Source organism: Plodia interpunctella, chromosome 5 (assembly GCF_027563975.2).
Source record: "Plodia interpunctella isolate USDA-ARS_2022_Savannah chromosome 5, ilPloInte3.2, whole genome shotgun sequence".
In the NCBI taxonomy this organism is placed as follows: Eukaryota; Metazoa; Arthropoda; class Insecta; order Lepidoptera; family Pyralidae; genus Plodia; species Plodia interpunctella.
Window position 1 is genome coordinate 8,420,372 of NC_071298.1, and position 18,145 is coordinate 8,438,516.

The 18,145-nt window shown below is 32.0% G+C and overlaps 1 protein-coding gene across 12 annotated transcripts in view; it reads left to right on the forward strand.

Annotated features, from left to right (window-relative positions):
• Window positions 1–18,145, forward strand: part of LOC128669919 (GTPase-activating Rap/Ran-GAP domain-like protein 3) — a 115,062-nt gene that overhangs the window by 70,216 nt on the left and 26,701 nt on the right. For all 12 annotated transcript variants that reach the window (XM_053745153.2, XM_053745157.2, XM_053745161.2 and 9 more), the window contains one exon: window positions 10,505–10,574. In XM_053745153.2, coding sequence (XP_053601128.1) covers window positions 10,505–10,574 — 70 coding nt within the window. The remainder of the gene's footprint in view (window positions 1–10,504; window positions 10,575–18,145) is intronic.

The following is an 18,145-nucleotide window of genomic DNA, read 5'->3' on the forward strand; positions in this document are numbered from 1 at the left end:
ATTTATTTGGACATTAAGCACCGATAACAAAGGATACGAAGGAATTATGGCTAACAAAGTCACAAATTGAAGATCAACATTGTATATTGTGTAGCCAAACATAGTTCTGTACTATCATGTATTATGTATATATCTATGATCTGTACAATAAAACTAAATTCAAGACAGTTGAAAGTTTAGCTGCGAGTTTTGCCGACGATCCCCTTTGATAAATCGCCATGTGATTCTGACCTGAGTCGGCACATAAAAATAAGGTGCTCCATAAATTGAATTCTTATACCGTCTCGAGCATTCCTCGCGACAGAAATAGGTTTTTGCCCGAATAGATTCAAAAACTTCAGTTAATTCTCATATTATTTCAAAATAGTACCTGAACCTAAAATAGAAATATAGTTCCTTTTCATTTTTTAGAAGAAATGAAAATAAACGTAATTGTTATTATTATTATTAATAAAACTTTATAAACAAAATCAAGGATGATATGTTACGAAGTTTAGATGGTGTGAAAATATTTTGGGTGTTGGGATACTTGCAGTTTTGAATCTACGGGGGAAGAAATCCATTTCGACGCTCGACGGATCTTATCTCATCGACTTCTAACGACTTATAATCTCAAAAACTTCTGAGTACACAACACTGACAACTAATTGTCAGGATAATTTAAAGGTCTCCGAAAATTTCATTGTTAATTTATTTAAAGGTTGTTTTAACCCCCAAATTTGTATGCCGATTTATTTATTTACATTGAGAAGCATACTTGAACAGGGGCTTTCTCAATTCTCTAGAGTATGCGCCACTCTACATTTCAAGATTGTGTCAAGAAGAGCACAGTGCATGTACATTATGTATTACTTGTATAGTTAGGTAATTTCTAAAATCGAACATGTGTCCCTTTAAACCGACGTTAATTAAGTATTTAAAGCACTTTTATCTAGTACTGATCAGAGTACAATTTGGTATTGTTTCAATGTGTAAATCTTAAAAAGTATAAATTATAAATAACTAATCTATAATATTGATTTCTCGAATGCAAAACTACCTTTCTACCTTTACATAGACCTAAGATTACATTGCAATATCCCCAGATAAGACGCTTGGCAAAACCAACTATCAAAATTCGTACACCAACATGTCACGCGTTTTCAGTAAATATCAGCGGTAGTATTAGTTCGTGTGTTTTGTAGATCTTTCTGACAATAATAAAAACTTAATTCAAAATTACATTTCGACATACCTAAGTATCGTAATAAAAAATAGCCTGTAAGGAATGGTTTTAAGGAAAACCTAATATTTACTAAATTCATGACAAAACAGAAAAATAATTCGACGAAAAAAATAAGACGAATTCATTCAACCATTCAATTCTTGTTGAACTGCAAATAAAGCTACAAAATGGAACCTTTCTTTAGTTTGTTTATTTCAATTGAACGACATGAAAGGATTCCTTCAAGATATTTGTTAACCTTTATATTTTTGCTAGCAAAAGGAATTATTCGCTTGAAGGATCCGAGACACTGTAATGAAGTGATGCAGCTTTATTCACATTTAAGTTTTGCATATGTGTTTTGAATTGCGAATTGTTTAAATGGTATTTTTTGACATACCCGTTCCGGGCTAATAATTACCCTGCACGTCTAGCCGAATATAGAGAAACACGATACACCTAGGTGTAAACATCCAAGACTGGCTGCATCTACGTCTAGAACATATATAAACTACACCTAGACATACAAGATACGTACGTAACACAACGTTTGCATTGCAGTAGTAAAAACTGGCAAGAGAATATTTTTTAATATCCAATCCATATTAATTATCTGTCCAATATATTAGTAATTACTTTTCATACGGTTATTTCAGATCTTTATTGTAGTGATATTTATTGATAACTAAGAAAATAAATCACAACGTTGGTGAAATAAGAGGAAATGTCTGAACCAGGAAATTAGCTCTCGACTATCTGGTTTTATTTCATGTGGGAATTGACTTATGATTGTGTGTGGATAGTTCCTTTTGCTAGGTATTATTAAAATGGTTGAAGAAGGCTGGAGACAGGCAGTCGTGGATGTAGATGGAGGAAGCCTATGTCTGAAGACGTCTAAAGAAGAGGCTGCTATTAATTAAAGTGAAACGATTGACGGACATCTACCACACGTCGCCACATTCACACAGATTGCAACAAAGTAAGAGAATATATATATATATATATGCTTGACAAAAATTATTCCACCATTTCTTGCAGTAAAATTACGTAAGTACGTTATATAAAATATATAGTATTTTGCGTGACAGGTAACAGACAAGTGCAAAATAAGGACGGAAAACTGCCACTAAAGTATAAATTCGTCGAGATTGCTATCAACCAATAAAATAATTTTTATTTTTACAGATACAGCTACGACAGCTCATAAACAAACAGATCATAAAACGCTGTATCATACTATAGACCTTGCGTTTCACGAAATTAACAATATTTATTTCAAATATAAGAATTATATCGAAAATGATTCTTTCAAGTCCATCTATTCCTTATTTTGCAACGTTATAAGAAAAAAAATTGCCAGCTGCTTCTCATCCCGCGCAATTTGTAAAACTCAATCAAAGGAAACAGTTATAAAAAAAGGATTTTTTTTTTCATCAAATAATAATATTATTATTATTATTGTCATCGGGTCTCAACAACATCATATTCAAGTGATCACCTTTAACAGTGCAGCATTAGTCTTATCTAATAATTGCATTGAGGTATAACAAATAGGAATTGCAAAATGGACATGACATTGACCAGCCTGTATATCATCCAGTGTATGCAACATATGCGTTATGAAATCTGTTCTAAATCTAACTTTGAATTCCGAACCCTGTTAAATAAACCCAAGTAATTATTTGCTGTCGTCTATTTAGGCTAGAAGTAGAGTAGCAGCAATTTGAATAGCTTTAAAAATACTTAATTAAAGCAGCCAATAGTGAAAAAAGTGGATAAACGCGTTCAATACGCTTTTTCTCTCGACAGAGATTTAATTAAATAAAACCAATTTTTTGCTCTTACAGTCGACAGCGGGTGCCCTTTGATTCGTTTAAAATTATTGTTTCTAATTTCATTTCGTCAAACGTTATTGGCCTAAACTTACAACGCACAATTATTATCTAGTCTAATAGATTTTTCTGCACTTTTATAATTTGGCCTTATAATTGTTAGCTACAATCTCTATTGTAAGACATCCTAAAATCCTAAAGTCGTGGAATTTATTTCTTTAGACTTAACAGTAACCTAGTTTAATAATATTTGAGACAAATTTTCTTATCAAATGTATATAATAATAATTTCGAAATGTACTTCAACAGGTCAAAAACACAAGTTGGTCAGCAGGGAATGCAGGGGGGCTGAGCCCCCTTGGGGGAGTCGAGGGGCGATAGCCCACCGCAATAAAAAAATAATATAGATAACAAACCTAGCTGTGTCGGTTAGGTTGGATCAGTATTGGGAACACACTAAACTTCAAACTATGCCAACAAAAGTGAAAATGGTTAGGTTTGTATATGTGTCCAAAAAGTTAGGTTAGGTTGGGAAGAGCCTATACTTACTGCATGATGGTAGGTAAATAAAGATTATTCCACATTATAGATTAGGCGTTATACTTTTGTACTTAATTGTTTAGTGTAAAACATAATTAAACCATTATAAATATCAGAAGTAATAAATTATTTGGACCACTGACTAATTTGAGAATAAATTAACGGCGGTAAAATGTTAGGATAATCAAAAATAGGCTATACGAAATAAAAAGCAAAAAGTTTGTGTTCCTACCTAAATTAGTAATACAAAAGAATACGGGAACCAATAGAGACCCGTCGACAGGAAATCAACCATTATTACCACACCATAGAGGTCTGTGCAGGGTAACTTGACATGCGATTGAATGTCGTTGTAAACGTATTTGTATACTGTTAGATAAATTTACGATGTATTTAACTGTATGTATCATATGCCAGGCTAGGAATCTATCTAGTAAACGCAGAGTAGTAGCTAAGAGTACGTCAACTAAAACATTTTTTGATTACTTTAAAATTTTGATACAATCTTCATAAGGCAGACCATAAGGAGTAGGCCGGTAGACCTCAACAAATTGAATGGAATATAATGAAGAATGGAATGAAAGTAAGTGACCCAGCTGTGTATAAACATTAACTACATTACAACATACAAATTAATAAAAGATTTAAATCAATATGAATATGATGTCAATTTGGAAATGTCTAGTCTTTACCAAATAATGAAATGCCTAGATATACTCAATCGAGAGAAACAATGGGCCAATCTACTAACAATATTGAGTTAACAATCGCAAATTAAACGCGTAAAAGTTTTTCGCAAACAACGGTGGGCTCCAACGACAACACCACTCACAGCCTGCAATTAATGTGGCAAATTGAAATAAAACTTGTTTCATAGAGAAATTAATGTTTAAATTGAATCCACAAGCTGTGCTGCGGGTAAAAAAATTAGGCAGGTATTACATTTTTCATTAAGACAAGCAGATTAAATAATTACTTATGGCTTAGATTACAGAAATTATAAAAGTACTTAGTATTTTACTAGCCTTCTTCAGGCAACTAATCATATTTTACGGATATCTACAAAAATAAGTTTGTGATGAATCATTAAGGTGCTATCTCTGTAGATCTGTTTCAATCTTTTATTAAGAAACAAATCATTGAATGTAACTTTGCCCGTGATCTTAATTGTAATTTGCTTATAGTTGATGTTTGGTTACATTGTAGATGCATAGGCATAAAAACTCAAATATGAGCGCTATTTTTGAAATTGTAAATAGGGGCAGTCGTTAGCACGGTAGCAGCAATCGCTGAATTTCTCATCTAATCAAGTTCACTTCACAAGTTTTGCTTATCTGCTTGTTCTGCTACTAACTTACTCGACACGCTCTGGATAATATTTATGTAGGTACTTGCCAGTTAAAATCTTTGGCTAATGCTAAAGAGTGGAACTTTTATAAATTATTCGTAAGAAAATCTTGTTTGACCATAACTCACTATTACAATGTCAAAGAACCTTGGAAAATGTTATTATTCCTTTATAATTAGTATGATGCTGTGTATGTTTGGAAAAGTTTTATATTTTTTTTAAATCAAGAAAATTGAATGTACTGTATATCGGTCTCAGCCATATTGAAGAATCCAATATATCAGTGCATGAGCACTTTTCCTTGTCGTCATTATGTAGTTGAGCAGTTGTTCCAAAGTATGCCATACCGTAGCCACTTGCCTGTTATCCACTGCTAACTTTGCGAAAGATCATAATAACTTGAATCGATATTTGTTCGTCATATTTCAAGTAAATAAACTTTAATGCAGCAACTTCTTACTTCAAGATTGCGCTGTTGTAGCTTCTAGCTGAAGAGACTACCTAAATAAATAAGTATTGTGGATAGCGATGATTTTTTTTTTCACTATGGTTTTCTGTATATATATTGACGTTCTATTATACTATAGTAGTATTTTATCAATAACTAGCGGCCCATGCCGGCTTCGCTTGGGTGAAAACATAATAAAAAATACACCTAAACCTTGCTGAGGAATCACACTAACTAGATTATTATCATTTTTGGATTATCGCGAACAGACAGACAGTCGTCTTAGAGGACTTTGTTTTCTAATATGTAAGGATAGTTCATTTAAATCTGGTAAGTATTACAGTTCAGTTATCTACTATAAAGTACGTGATGAATCTGCTTAAGTTGGTATCGTAGCAGAACATTCACCGAATATGAGGATTGTTTGTAACTTTTATGTTTACAATATACATTTGGCTAATGGGATTATATTATCGCAAGCTAAATGTTGGTAAACTTAGTGGATTATTTTAGATTTGAAAGAAATATAGTAAGTTGGTAACTACAAATTATATTACTTTATCAATTAGTAAATTTAAAAATAAATTAGGTCACGTAATGTCCAAATTGTTAAAAAAACACAATGTATTTTAGAATCTGTTCGATAAATTTGTTTTAGTAATTAGTGGAAACTTAATTGGTTTTTGTGATATTCAAGTTATATTGTATTGTTTTTTAATAAAACTGTTTCCCAAATATTAAAAAAGTATCGTATTACATAAAAAGGCAATACCAGTACCATACCAATACTACCTAACTCACCCAATGTTACCATGTTAATATTATTAATACAACCTATAGGTTATAATAATATATATACCTATAGCTAATATAATAGCTAGGTATACCTAGACAGCATAGAATGTATCAAGCATAGAGTGTATTCTATGGTAAAACAAACAAGCAGCACTCATTTATCACGCCATACAGCACGCGCCATGTCCCAATTTACATGCGACATGTAAATTCCAGCCGCATGAATGTTTAAAATCGGCGCCACACAGCTGACAATAAAAGTGCCCGCATGTTTGCTATGAATTAACACCGTTATCTATCACTACTAGAATGGACTGGAGAGATATATAGAAAATGTTTCGAAAATCCAAAAAAATTATGACAAATCTTATATGTGTTTCTTGTTGGTTTCGCCAAAACGGCTTTTAATTGTATTTAGTATATTAAGTGTAGTGCAGGCGCCTTTTAGGAAATATATTATATTTTAATTTCAGCCAATTCAATTTAAAGGAATCTAATACATCTCTTATTTTTACTCTGATGGGGGCCTAGACCCTCCGACCCAGCCGAAGATCGACTATAGGTTTATATTTGTTTAGGACAGCAGCTTTTATAGACAATCTCCCGTTCAAACTTAAAGGGATATTATACTCAAATACGTATTTCTACAATAATTATACCTACGCCTGACTAAACAGTTGAAATATAAATATTACAGAGACAATGGTTACAATAGGAGACTCTTGCTAGCAGGCGTTGACATAATTTCTCAGTAAACCTTTTGTTCTCAAAATTTCTACACGTGTGGCCGTAATGGGTGGGCCACGCACTTGATATAGTCAGGACTAAGGTTCCGTATATATATTGTTATTTGGACAACAAATTCATTTCCATTAGATGAGTATAATTGTTCTACAATTGTGACGTTAGATACCAATTGTATGAACATTGAAAAAATATATATTCACACCAAAATGGAATAGCTTGAATATTTACTGACTTTATAACTAAGTAAAATTTGGTGCTTAAGTAGATTTAACCCTAATCAAACCCATACGGTTTGCGAAATTTGCGTAACAACTTTAAACTTTGCATAATTTAACATACGCGGGAACTGATCATACTATATGAGAGGTGAACTAAGTATATTGAGCTGTCTTTTGTCTGGTTTCTGTTTAAAAATGTACAATTTTTTGGTAAAAAAAAAAACACTGATATGTTTTTCACTTATTACCCAAAAATAATCTTCAACACATTTTGTAAAAAAAAAGACAGGAAAATATCCGCTATACTTCGTCAAAACTGTAACGATAAAAAATGTAACAATATTATTTTATTTCATTATTTTATTGATTCACTATTATTATGTCTAATGTCTTAAACTCTCTGGACATCCTAAAAATACCTAATTTCTTTACCATTCCGCTCAAGGGTTATATAAAATATAAATTTAATTACCCAATTTAACAACCACGACTAAGTCAAAACATGAAATAGTTTTCAATAATTCTCGCATTCTCGGAATTCATGTGGCAGCGTGCATGTGCATTGCGCATTGCTCAGTTCCAATGCACCATCCTGTGAATAAACAATAAGATCGTGATACCCACCCGACTATGTAGTCGGGTCTACTTTGTAGACGTCTACTGACACAAACCGTAACCGGTGTGATGTTTTATATTATTCCTTCCTATTTTATAAAATTACTAGCAAATAAAATATAACTATAATATAATAAACTGGTTGGATTTGGCATTAAATACTAGACAAGAATATAAGACCTTTGCCCAGCAATGGGAAGGAACATGTAAAAAAAACTACTATAAAAAATTTCTGCGACGACACCGTATTCTATCAAAGTCATCATATCACATCATTGTCGATATTTTAGAGAATTATTATAAATTTCATAAAGATCATATGCGTATTGTCTGAAAAAATATTCTTCTGCGTGACACTAGTGCGACTGAGAGTTGGCGCCCTTTTTCAAGCCATTTTTCAAGAAAGAACAAGTGAAGTCAACGATGGACTCTTAAATCGACCGTAGCGCGTAGCTCTTACTTTGTGGATCAAAAAGCCCCATAATCTTGTTACAACAACAAACAAAATATCAAACAAGAAATACTTGGGACGTGCCCGAACCCAGCCTACCTACATTTAGACGTCTATCTTGAGTCGAGGACTATAGAAGAGCATATTGAATTTGAGAATCAGCGTAGAGGTCACAGCCGAGGGCCTCCGTAAGCGATATTTCAATAGCTGTACAAGAGGCCACAACCACATTTAAATATTTGAAATTTTATAGAATCTAAATGCTAAGCTTTTAATGATTGTTTGAAAGTATGCAGAAAGAAATATTCTTATACGCCTATATTTTACTTATGCTGTTGTAAAATGAATATAATTACTTATATTTGTAATATTATTTCAGTAATTATTTATTTCCAAAATAAACGGGCTACGGAGCAAACAGTTTTTTAGAATGAACCGAAATAATCGGGCGATAACCAGTATCTCAGTAAACATCTGAACATAGAACGGACCGAGTAAACAAGGGTTCAAGACTCGATTAAAGCTAGCACTGCCTCGACAAAAATGTAAATTTCGGGACACCTTTCTATCGAATTGGATCAGCCACTTTCATTATTCGAGGTGCTTATTATGTAAATCATACCATATTTATGAATGTTGTTATGATTAAAGAACAAAATAAATATTTGCAACTATTTAAGAGCATTTTAATAATGACTGAAATTAAATTATATTACTACATATTTCAGAGTTATTTTGGGTACATCGATAATGTAGTTAATGTCAAAATGTATTAAGTTTGTTCTCGCCTGTACAAGAACATTATCGAAAAATGTATTTTAAGAGTAAAACAACTTTCGCCTTTATGTCATTATTGATTAAAAAAAACAGGGACGCAAATTTAATCAAAAACGAATTTGACTATAATGTAGGATTTATTATAGAAACCAATTTGTTAGTTTCGATTCGAGTGGTATAATTTAAGAGACAAATGAAAAACAGGTGGAATGAAGTTGCTCCTAATACAAGATTGGTTTTTGTTAAACGGGAATAAAACCTTTTGTCCTGATTAGTCTCCAGGATAAAAAGCTAACAGTTTGGTGGAATTTAAGACTTTCGGCGATTGGGAAAGTCTATAGGACAAAATTCAATGTTTGATACACGAGTGAGTCCAGAAACAATTACTTAATTTATGTTTATTTCATTTATATGATATAGTTATATTTAGTAGTATAACGTTATAAGAGATAAGCTACTTTTTATATCATCAAGATGCAATTAATCTCATCAAAGTTGGCTCAAAATGTAATCATAAAATATTCCTATGTACTTATGAGAAATCTCAGAAGTAACAAATATAGTCATGCATGTTCACAGTTCAGGGAATTCTCGTCAGAACTTTATTAATTTCCTTCAGTACAAGCGAAGAGGACTATCTGCTTAGATTTGAGGAAAACTTTTATCCTCTTTGTAAACAACAATCTTGACATTACAAAATATAAATCCTTAGGCGAATTATATCGCTTTAGAATTAACTTAGCAGTAGTAGATTTACAGTGTAATTTAGATGATTTTTAACTGTTTTAATATCGGATAATAAATAACTAGTGAAAGTAAAATATTGATCAAAATTTTTATTTGCGACTACTTATTTTCTTAACTAAGGTACTACTACCCTAATTAAGATGTGTAGGTACGTTGCATATGTATTAACACCAATTAGACCTACGTTTCATTTTAGATTTACTTATTCTCTGGTTTTAACCACCTCGTTAAATAAATCTGAGAATTTCTCACAAAGAAGCCACTAAACCACCTCAATATACTGGAGACACCTAAAGGGTACCTGTCACTGAACGGCATGCTTAAATAAACTGACAATTCAAAATTAAGAGAGAGATAACTACGGGTAACCAAAACTAAGGAAATACCCAAACTTGATAAAATACACATTATATCATTAATTTTATGAATTGGGTTCAAATTGAAACGGACGTTGGACGTTTGATTTTCACCAGGAAATATTTGACCAAAAAAACATTGTCTTTCTAGTATTTCACGACTTTAGATGTGATACTGTATTTAATAAAATAAACAAAGTTCAGTTTCAGTATAAGACATCCCTTATGTGTTGTGGTGACATTTCACTCCACGTTTTATACCAGACATTGAGACCACAGAAATGCTACATCAAAGCATCTGAAAATTCCATAAAATTTTACTTTGAAATACAGTATTTTTAGCGCGCATACATACATACATTGTTAATTAATTTTATTTGCTTACAAGAATAAAGTAAATGAGTGAATGTTATTTATTGTTCACAGTTCGTCAGCGAGCGAGTTGATCTCCCGTCGAGGGGTATTCTCCAGAAGGCAGTATGGATCTGTGGAACAGGTAGGCATATATTCATACTCGTAGGTATAATAATAATGGAGTAGATGCCAAATTTTATTTTTGTGACTTATCTAAAGTCCATATATTATTACAAACACCGCAGTGCTGTGCATAATAATACTGCTTTCAAATATATGACAGAAATAAAACCACACATTTTTTGACTCGTCTAAACGCTCCATACTAAATGACAATAAAATGTGACGTCATGATTGAGTAATATCTTCGCAAAAAATCTATATTATAATACGGTATTTCTTACACTCCATTACAAGAAGAACCAAGGCTTACCTTGTGTAGACATGATAATAATTTGATCGAATTGGTGTAAACTAAGAGACATAAGTGATTTACAAACTGATAGAATTTCGTACCCATTTACTGAGCAAGTTTCGGCTATTGAGTAGTTGTCAATCTTTGTTTGCAACCTTCATGTTTAAGCTTAGCTTTACACTATTATCAAGAATAAGCTAGGATTAGAAATTGAACATTTCGGATTAGCTTGTTCACATATTATGTACAGATATAAAAATAATCATATCATATTTTATGTTTAGTTTACTATGTGTATAAAAAAAGATAAAGTATTACATACTTATTCGTTGCAAATAGCTAGAGCCAAGAGTTACAAAACTCGAAGCGAATGAATGATGAAATTTTAATTATATATTTACTCGGTTTACATTCGATGTGTAACAACAGCACTCGATCGAGGTCACAATAATACCTTCTGTGTGGTAGTTATCACGTACACTCATCGATTGTTTACTCGATCGTTTCGGATGTTCGTCCATATTTAGATCAATGTGTACTTCACTGACGAATACTATTGAAATCAAAAGATATTAACGACGCATTGTTTATTAAAAAAATGTGAACAAACAAATATTTACGATGTCCATGCCAATGCCAACGACCATGTAAAACGTGTGAACAACGAATTTTGATGTTATAGGCTGAAGACGAAACCGGGAAATCGCTCAAATGAGAGAGAACATATGTTCTCTCTCATTTGAGCGATTTCCCGGTACAGAACTCCTCGGTTCGAACATAACTATTAGACAAACGTTCAAGTGATATCGACAACTAAATGTCATCACAAAAATTTTAAAAAGAGTACAAAATTTAACTTTAATAAATCAAACGTTTGAACCGTGTTCATAAATAACTCATGTGAATTTTCCCGATAAATTTATTTGAGGTCGCAGTATAATTTTACAAGGTTGATTCAAGTTACATACGAACAAATCAACCAAAATAAATATCTGCTATGAATGTAGGAAGTACTTTGTTGTCGACATTAAATAAATTGAACAAAATTTTACAAACCTTTACACACTAACATGACGTGGTAAAAATATATATTTCTCCCTGTTTTTTTATATAAGCGCTTTACCGGTTGCTTCCGAGCGTCTGCCAGAATCGAACCCAGGGACCGTTCCCTAACTTTTCTTTATCAGCTATGCAGCAAATATTATTATGCTTTCTTCTATTTATTTATATTACGCCTTCAACCCGTTACACGTCTAAGGTTATATTTCTTTTAACAAAATTGTATTAATTGTCAGCACGTGCACCAAATACGGTACCGTCCGCCAACAAGAACAGGCTAATTAATTGTAGCAACATTTCTTTTATACCTTGTTGCGAACAAACCGTTAATATACATATACCAAACTCGCTTTCATTAGTATCTTGACTCCTGTCAGAGGAATGACCTTTAAACGCGACATCATTTCTGTTATTCCTCTCATTATCTCCGAAGTGATCGTCAATCTACATATATTTATATGATTTATTTATTATAAAGTTTTATAGAATTTGAATTAGATTTCCGCTTAAAAAAATTACCAATCAATAAAATAAAATTTTAAATTATTGATTTCGAGATTTAAATAATGTCAACTTAATTGTGGGTTGGTCAAAAAAAATACTTAGGTGGCTATAAATCTATTCGGACCCACTCTCACTTTGTAGATTTTCTTTTAATATTAAAAGTACAGAGTGACAGATAGTTTGACCCGCAGTCAAACTTAAAAATATTTTTCATTTTCTTGCAAATTTTAATATAAACTGTGCACCTGAGCTTCGTTTTGTATACTGTGTTTTTTATTTCGTTAATTAATATTAACAAAATCCAAAAACCCATGACAAAAATAGCATATGAAGGCCTCATATTATTAGATAGTGTATCTAAAATACACACAAATCACATTATTAATGAATATACTCGTATTACAATACTAAAACTAAGATAAAGGATAGTAAAAGCAAAATTAGGTACCTACATAAAGATTAAATGAGGGTAGCTTAACATCTGATCCGGGTCCAGTAGCCCTTGTCCATCTGCCCTTGTATAATTAGTTACATTTTTAACATGGAAATGGCGTTTATTTTTTATATCATACCATTTACGAAGGATACGCATTAACTAAATAAAAATATAACACAAACTTATTTATTCTCTTGTAAGCATGACCTAGTATAAGATGCTATTTTTACTCAAAAATTGAATTGTTTCGAGTTAACAATGTTTAATCGAAAGTAATTTACATGTACATAAACGAACATAATATAGTTTGTTAACACATTATGTTTTACATGGCTTCGCTTTTATCGTAGCACGTCGTCGTAGCAACTCGTAGCGGGGTTCTACAACGCTACAAGTGTTTTGTATGCATGTACTTAACTGTGTTGCCACAATATTACGGAACTTTACATACAATAATGTTGCACCCAGTCAGATCGTATGGTCTACGCGAAATGGAATAAATATATGAGATGAAAATTTAACAATGAAGCAAAAGAACAAGTCGCATAAATAAAAATAAATTAAGTTAATAATTCAATGTCAATAACCCGAAAGGGAACTAAATTCAATCTCGCAAAAGCTAATAAACGTATTTTTATTAAATTTCGAAAACGGGTCCTAAAATTCAGACTGGAGCGAGAGCGAGTGACGCCTCGAGACGCAGCTAGATTTTGTATATAATTGAAATACATTTGAAATTTGTTTGAAAGTTTAATTAGTAGTCTGAACAATTATGACGACCTCAAGCGACAGTGACCCAGTTGTCAGCAACTGTCACTCCCAGAACAATGTTGCGTAATATTCTTTGAAATATTATATTAACTTACTTTTCCTCAGTTTATTCGGAGGACTCGCCGAGAGACACATCTGTAAATCGCCTGTTTTGTGTGTAGATATTTTGAAATAAGCAGTAATCGATCTAAAATAGTTGTTTTGAAGTTAGTACCTACTCGTATATACCTTGTGTTGGTATGTAGCAATTAGAGCAGTATTTCAGAATGACGTTTTCGAATTTGATGTTAGTTTTTGTATTGGATCTTCAAAATAACCAATATATCAATATGGCTGCACTAATCCCTATCATTATTACTATTCAAATATCAAATTCGCTTGTTTCTTTCTCCTGTATTTATTGTATTATTATTACGGAACCAAGTAAACATTATTCGTAGTATTATATCGGTTCTTGGCAGGTAGGGTATTAGCCCTGCAGCGGTGAAATGGATCTAATTTAAAAATAGCTTCTTAGCTTTGAACAGATTTAACGGAGTCATTCACCTTTTCTTTTTTCCAGTTGCATCTTATATCTATTTTCATGATCTCGATGTTCAATAACAAATTTGTTTGTGACAACTTTTTACGACAACGGACGCGCTACGAAACGAAGACTTGTAAAACGCTTGAAAAATTATATTTAAAAATACTTAATTATTATCCTACTCTTTCCTAATAATAATAACAAAAGCTATTCATGTGATTGATCACGCACTGGTCACCGCGGGGGTGAAGTAGAGATGAAGGCCATTCAGCTCTTAGCATCTTGCTCACAGACGCAGCCGGGTACACACGCATAGTGCAATCTGTTTTTTTATAGTAAATCTAAATTATTGGATTATATATTTATTAAGCAAGTCGCATCTTTTATTTAAAATAGTTCAATCCTGAACGGTGATAATAAAACGGATTTATTACTGCTACAATAGTTATAATTTATTAACTGATTATGCTGATTATACGTCTTACTTATTGCATGAAAAACGAGTAAACTCTTAATAATAATATGCTGCCTGTTTTTTTCAGAACGTTTACTAATAGCGAGTGCTTAGCATGAGGTCCGCTTTTTGTTCCATTTCGGGAAATAAAGTGTGATTAATAAAATAAAATTAACATGACTTTTAAGTCATGTAAGAGCACTTTTAGAGTCGAAATTTGACACCAGTATCAGCAATAACACTAGTAAGAAATAACTCGAACAAGAACGAAGAAAATATAATATACCTAGAATATAATATACCTATATATATAAATATACCTAGTCAAACCTCAGACATTGTGTTTAACTTGATACGCAAATTAAACTATACTAGAATTTCATCGAGAGTCCTAGATTTGATTTCGTATACAATCGATGGCCATACATATTTATCAGTCTATCAGTGACCCATACACAAGCTAATATATGACTGGATATAGTTGGTGTTAGTGAGTGGGACGTCGAAATCAGAATTTCAAATTTTTGTTGATACAGTTTGGATAACATGAAAATTGTCTTTTTATGATGTGACATGAAAATGAGATAAGTATTGCATATCCTGTATAGTTAAACAACATCATATAGTTACAGAGCCCGTTTGTTATTGGCAGTGATTGGCTTAAATTCAACTTTTGATGATACGTGATACAGGTTCCGTGGATACCGAGCATGGGCACCAGTTCTCCACACCACAAACCTTTTATTATCTTTGTATAAATTTTATTACTTCTTAGCTGTGATTAATCTTTAATTCTGTATGAAAATGGTTGTGGATAAAAAATAAATAAACGTTTGTTATTATTATTATCTTGAGTTAGTAAGTTATGCATAAACACAGTATATGAATATAGCGAAATATATTTTTCAAATTAAATTCATATTATAAATATAGTATTCTTATATTATTGTTTTATTAGTTTTGATATTAGTATTGAAGGTTGTGCTATTGTTGCGTCAAACACAACAGCATGATTGATGACTTGATTTTAATTTCCCTTTGTCGGTCTACATACGTTTGATATATAATTAGGTTTCCCAATTAATCAAACCCCTGTCAGTCTGCAGCACAAAGCACTGAAAGTGCAGAAATTCATATAAACATGTAGACATTAAAAATAGCATGTTCTAAAAGTAAACCAGACATTATGTACCTACAACTATATACATATACAGTATGTCATAAGTATTTTACATAGGTGGAAAAATAAAAGTTGTACCTATTATTGAAAATCCTTTTTAAAACTGTACATCGGCATGTCGAGTGATATATATATTTCTTTCCATTTTTTATGATTTGTCTCATTACTGGTAACTTCTATTATACTTAATTCGGAACAGATATATATTTTTTAATCTATAGAAGTAATTTTAATATTGATATTTTATTAGGCTAAGCTTTAGCGTCTAGATTATCTCAACCATAAACATTTTAAGAATACTCGATATAGTTATTAATAAGGTTAGTAATAACTTTCTTAATAGGTTTCTTTACTATATGCTGTGAAAGTTGAGCTTCATGACAGGGAGAGGTTAACATTTAAGCTTGATTTGGGATTTCAAGGCAAAAAGATATTTTGAAATAAACCTTTGACCCTCGAACACAAATGTATTGTTAAATAAAAATGTTGAAAATTTAGCAATAAACTTGTATTTTATGCAAAACTTATTTTATTCGTATAAAAGTAATAGGAAAAAATTAAATTGGATTAGTAAGATTTAATTTGATTTAAGTTTTAATTGAATTGAAAATTAGTTAATTAATTGGTGAATAGTATTATATATTTTGGACGGCCTAAATACATAAACAAGAAGACCGTAGTAATCGACCCTCCTGTCTGACTGCTTTTAGAACTGTAAACCTCATATCAAGATGCTCTGCACGAACCTCCGTGCGACGACGGAAATACAGGCGAATTTGCAAAGAGAAACTTGAGATATACTGTCGACCGTTTCTTGCTTCTTCGCTTCCAGACCGGCATAGAAGATTATTTACTTCGCTCTGTTTCAGTGACACAGAGAGGATCTTGCCCTCCAAAACTAGATTTTTTCACAATTATCACACATTCATCTGCGCCACTTTTTAGCAGTCGCATGGAAGATTATAATACAAAATTAACCAGAATTATTCGGAATTAGTCAACAAATTAGATGGATGCATCTCACACATCACGGCTGAAACACAATCTGGCAGCTCGAGTAATGCCTATAATAAGTCGGGCTAATCCCACCTTCATTAAAACGGCTTATTCTCCATGTGCCGTCGTTCACTATAATGAAGGTCACATCTTTATGACAGATCAAGCATTTTTGCCGGGTTTTAACCCCATGTGGAAAATTTCTCGCATTTTATGTCTAACTTCCTGTTATTAAAGAGTTAATAAAAACCGTTTACTGTAGTGATTCAAGACTGAGAAACAAGAACATTTTGGTTAGAATCAAATTTTAAAAATTATATTAAAATAGAATACTTCTCTTTTAATATAGCTTATTAGTTTTAACTTTAATTAATAAAGCTCGTGATGATAATAACCACCATTATTAAATCAAATAACAATACGGAATTCGATATGAAAAGAAAAATAACTTTGAAGATCGCGATTCACGAAGCCCATAAAGTTGTAATTTCTCTTGTTGTTTCAAAGCGAATGACTTCGATTCGCAAACCAAGACGGCGGCTTCAATATATTCAAAATCCAGGCACATTTGTTATTGACGAAGTTTGGAATTTATTCCAAGTCGTGCTTTTCCACTCACTTTCCTCAAATATTTTATTTGAAACTCGCTAAATTCGCTTTCTGTGAACAAGGTCAACGACTCATCTTTAGTATAAAGTTACTGTGCCCGCACCATCCCCGTAATGTCAGACCCAATTTTGTGTCACTAGCGCAGTTCGGCCAATTGCTATGGCCAGCCATAAACTATCATCCATACCTAACTAGTTTTATCGTTCTAATATTCTCTTTCAAACTGGCACGAAATGTACGTAAATAACGTACTTGACTCTCTAGCTAATCACTTGTTTTTGACGAGGTCTTCTTCTTCGAAGCCATTTTTCTCAGCTGTTTAATTTGGACCAACCCCAACATGCACTTCTCTCATGTAATCTTCAGTTAATGAGCCTCATATTTCTCATTTGAGGTAATATTAATATAATGAATTAATTACAACTATATTTATCCATTTAGCAGCACGAACGAGTATTTTCCTTCTTATTTTAGAGAATCGTTCGTGTACTTATTACATAAAAGTTAATCAATTTTAATTTCTTCATCAAATTTATTAAATGTAAGTTTTATTAAGTTCTTACTTACGTAGATTAGATATTTGAATTAAAAATGACAAAAATCCGAATCATTTAAAAGTATATAATAGTTTAATATTAACCAATCCTTTCAATTATTCTTCAAAATATCTGGTGATCCAACTGTACTCATGTCCAATACCGAAAAGTAAGATATATAACAACCATGATCTTGACGAATCATATGTACGTACATATGATCATAA